At 34.3% G+C, this 2,796-nt stretch overlaps 1 protein-coding gene across 1 annotated transcript; it reads right to left on the bottom strand.

Annotated features, from left to right (window-relative positions):
- Nucleotides 1-661: 661 nt before the first annotated feature.
- On the bottom strand, nt 662-2,336 carry LOC111301208 (cyclin-D3-3-like). The gene is made up of 4 exons (XM_022896713.2): nt 1,723-2,336; nt 1,432-1,633; nt 1,135-1,265; nt 662-1,019 (listed from the first exon to the last, which is right to left on the bottom strand). Exons 1-4 carry the CDS (start codon nt 2,200-2,202, stop codon nt 741-743), a joined length of 1,092 nt encoding a protein of 363 aa, XP_022752448.2. The 5' UTR covers nt 2,203-2,336; the 3' UTR covers nt 662-740.
- Nucleotides 2,337-2,796: the final 460 nt, after the last annotated feature.

The raw sequence follows: 2,796 nt of genomic DNA, 5'->3' as shown, positions 1-2,796 counted from the left end.
TGCAAACTAGGAGAAGCTTATTGTTACTTTTTCAATGCAATAGTTATAGTCTTGATCATGAACCCAGGAAAGGAAATGGAAAAGGATATTAAAATTCATGGCTGAGGGTGTTTTACAGAATATCAGAATGGACGGTGTTTTATGTCTTACAGCTGTTGGCTCACTCCTGCGGTCCTGCCTCGGTCAAGTGGTCACCAGGTCTAAGTTTCAAATGAAAATGAGCTCTTCCAAGGAGGTCAAACCCCAAAATTATAGTCACAAAATTTACTCCAAAAATTGCCAGTGGCCGACGACATGTTCCTCCCTTCACATGCAAACAAAAACTCTTCTTATGTATACTTTCAATTCTTCCGCTCTTTGGCTTCTGCTCTCCACTCGACCCCTTTGATTTCGCCAGACGACATAGTATATTATAAATGTGATTTTTTAAAAAATTTATAATGAACTACAGAAATTAACATTATGTTCATAAAACAAAAAGGCCAAATCATTAATGCAAGGACTCTGCATTGCTATGTTCATATTTGTTTTTTACTTTTTCCGGATAAAATGCAAACCATCTCTGCTTCCAAATTTCCACACCAATCAACCTAAAGAGACGATTAAGAATCAGAAACTGAAGATCCGTCTAAGTTGGGGTCTTGGTTGGAAAATGCGAAGATGGTAAGCAATTTAACTTTCATCATAAAAAAGAAAAGCAATATTATTACAAAGACAAATAGAGGAATTGAAAAGGGAATTTAGCGAGGAATGCTGAGAAAGTCCGAAGGAGAATGGTTTAGCCTTTGCAGAAGCTGGTCTTGTTGAGTTCTGTTCTTCTTGGATAGTGGCTCAGGTGAGGAAGAAAGAGATGATGCAACTGGCCAGAAATCGTTTACGCTATCAGAACTAAAAGACGCATCCATTACGTCATTTGGGCTTCCTGGAATGGAGCTAAACCGGCGCTTCTTTGATTGGTTGCCTTCAACTCTTGTTGTTGCCAATTCTGTTATCAACTTACAGCATTCATCTACCTTGTCCTGTTCGAAAGATGAATCCAGATTTAAGAACCAGGATGAAACTTGTACATTTAACATTGGCGAAAGCTAGAGAATTAGAATTCGTCATAACAAAGAAAATGAAGATAAATAATACCTTGTCAATTCCCAGGATGCCTAAAAGCTGGTTTTGGTATTCTACTCTAAGATTAGGTTCTACACTATCCAAAACGTGCAGCATTGTAGCGGTGGCCGTTATGGAAGGAAGGAAGCACATAAACCTAGAATCTGCCAATGAATTTAACAGGAATTGAGAAACATATGAGAATTTGAGAATACAGAAACAACAATAGAATTGATCTTATTTCTTCTATACAGATTTCAGAGTATCCAATTCAAGTCCAATTAATAATAATTTGATACATACAGGAAAGGCTTTTGTTTTGGTGCGAACCTGAAATGACAGAGAACAGAAAGCGGTCACATCTCCTAAGAAATTCACAACAAAGATGGTCCTTTAGTCCAAGCCTCCTTGCAATGTAATCAAGAAATGAAAGTGGGGTTACAGGGTTCATCTTCCATTGAAGGGTGGAGAGTACCAAAATCTCCATGCTTTGGATAGTTTTGGCCTCAAACACATACCTGCTCTCCTCCACCTAAACAGATCAACAAAAACACAAAATCGATAAGCCGAATATGAGAAATAAACAAGACTACAGCAAACTTAGATAACAGAGTAACATACTTGTAAGTCCAGTAGGAGAGGCACTTGGGTTTCTTCCACTTTGGCTGCAAGAGAAAGACAAGCTACAGCAACTAGTTGAGTCATCCATGGCTTCTCACCTTGGAACCCGAAGCTAAACAAGAATCTATCAAGATAGTTGACAGCAAGAACCGCAGTGAGAGCAGAGAAGGAATAGTGAGCATTGACTTTTAACATCCATACCACAGCTTCATGGCGAACCCCTGCTAGATTCGCATTGGTTTGAAGACTATCGTAAAGTTGATTTTTCTCTTCCTTTAAGAGCAAAGAAGACAATTCATCATCTCCCCAGAATAAGTCTTGTTCTAACAAGATTGGAAAAGGGTTTGATTTATTAATCCCATTATTATAAGAACTTTCTTCTTCTACTTCTACAAAGTAGTCTTCTCTGACTTCTTCCTCCCAATTATCTTCTGAACAATAAAGAGAAATAAATGTTGAGTCTTGATAATTCAAAGCCATTTTTATCCACCAAAGAATAGTTTTTCAGATCTTGTTTACATCATAGAACAGAGAAGAACATAAAGAAAGAGAGGCCAAAAGACTAAGCTTGAGGCATCTCTCTCTCTCTCTCTCTGAAAGAATAATGGATTGGAGGAAGGGACCAGTGCTAGAAAATTTGATAAAATAGAAATAATAGGAAAGAAAGAAATGTGGTATTGAGGGGTATAGAATATATCTTAATGGTAATTATATCTGTAAGATATACTAAAATTTTAAAATTTTTTAATAGAATTAATGAAATTAGTAGAGTTAATGAAATTAGAAAAGTATAAACATTTATTTATAATAAATGAATAGTTATAAAATTTTTATTAAAAAAGTCATGAAGATACGAATAATTATATTTTTTATTTAAATAAAATTATTTAAATAATTATATTTTTTTATTTAAACATACTTATTTAAAATAAACCCAAATCCTCAATTTTTTGCTTTTTAAATTATTTGATTCATTAAAAAAATTCTTAACGAACTTAAATAACTTGATTTATTCCAACATTAAATTCAATTACTTAAACAACATAAATAATTTTATTTATTTAAAATACATAT

The sequence above is a fragment of the Durio zibethinus genome, chromosome 3, assembly GCF_047325235.1.
Source record: "Durio zibethinus cultivar Kanyao isolate XHJ-2024 chromosome 3, ASM4732523v1, whole genome shotgun sequence".
In the NCBI taxonomy this organism is placed as follows: Eukaryota; Viridiplantae; Streptophyta; class Magnoliopsida; order Malvales; family Malvaceae; genus Durio; species Durio zibethinus.
This window is presented reverse-complemented; position numbering and strand designations above follow the sequence as displayed.

Coding starts and splice junctions, on each gene's coding strand:
- LOC111301208 (XM_022896713.2), bottom strand. CDS start 2,202: ATGGCTTTGAATTATCAAGACTCAACATTTATTTCTCTTTATTGTTCA. Junction 1,634..1,722: donor CTCTCCTACTGGACTTACAA/GTATGTTACTCT, acceptor TGATCTGTTTAG/GTGGAGGAGAGCAGGTATGT. Junction 1,266..1,431: donor TCTGTTCTCTGTCATTTCAG/GTTCGCACCAAA, acceptor ATTCATTGGCAG/ATTCTAGGTTTATGTGCTTC.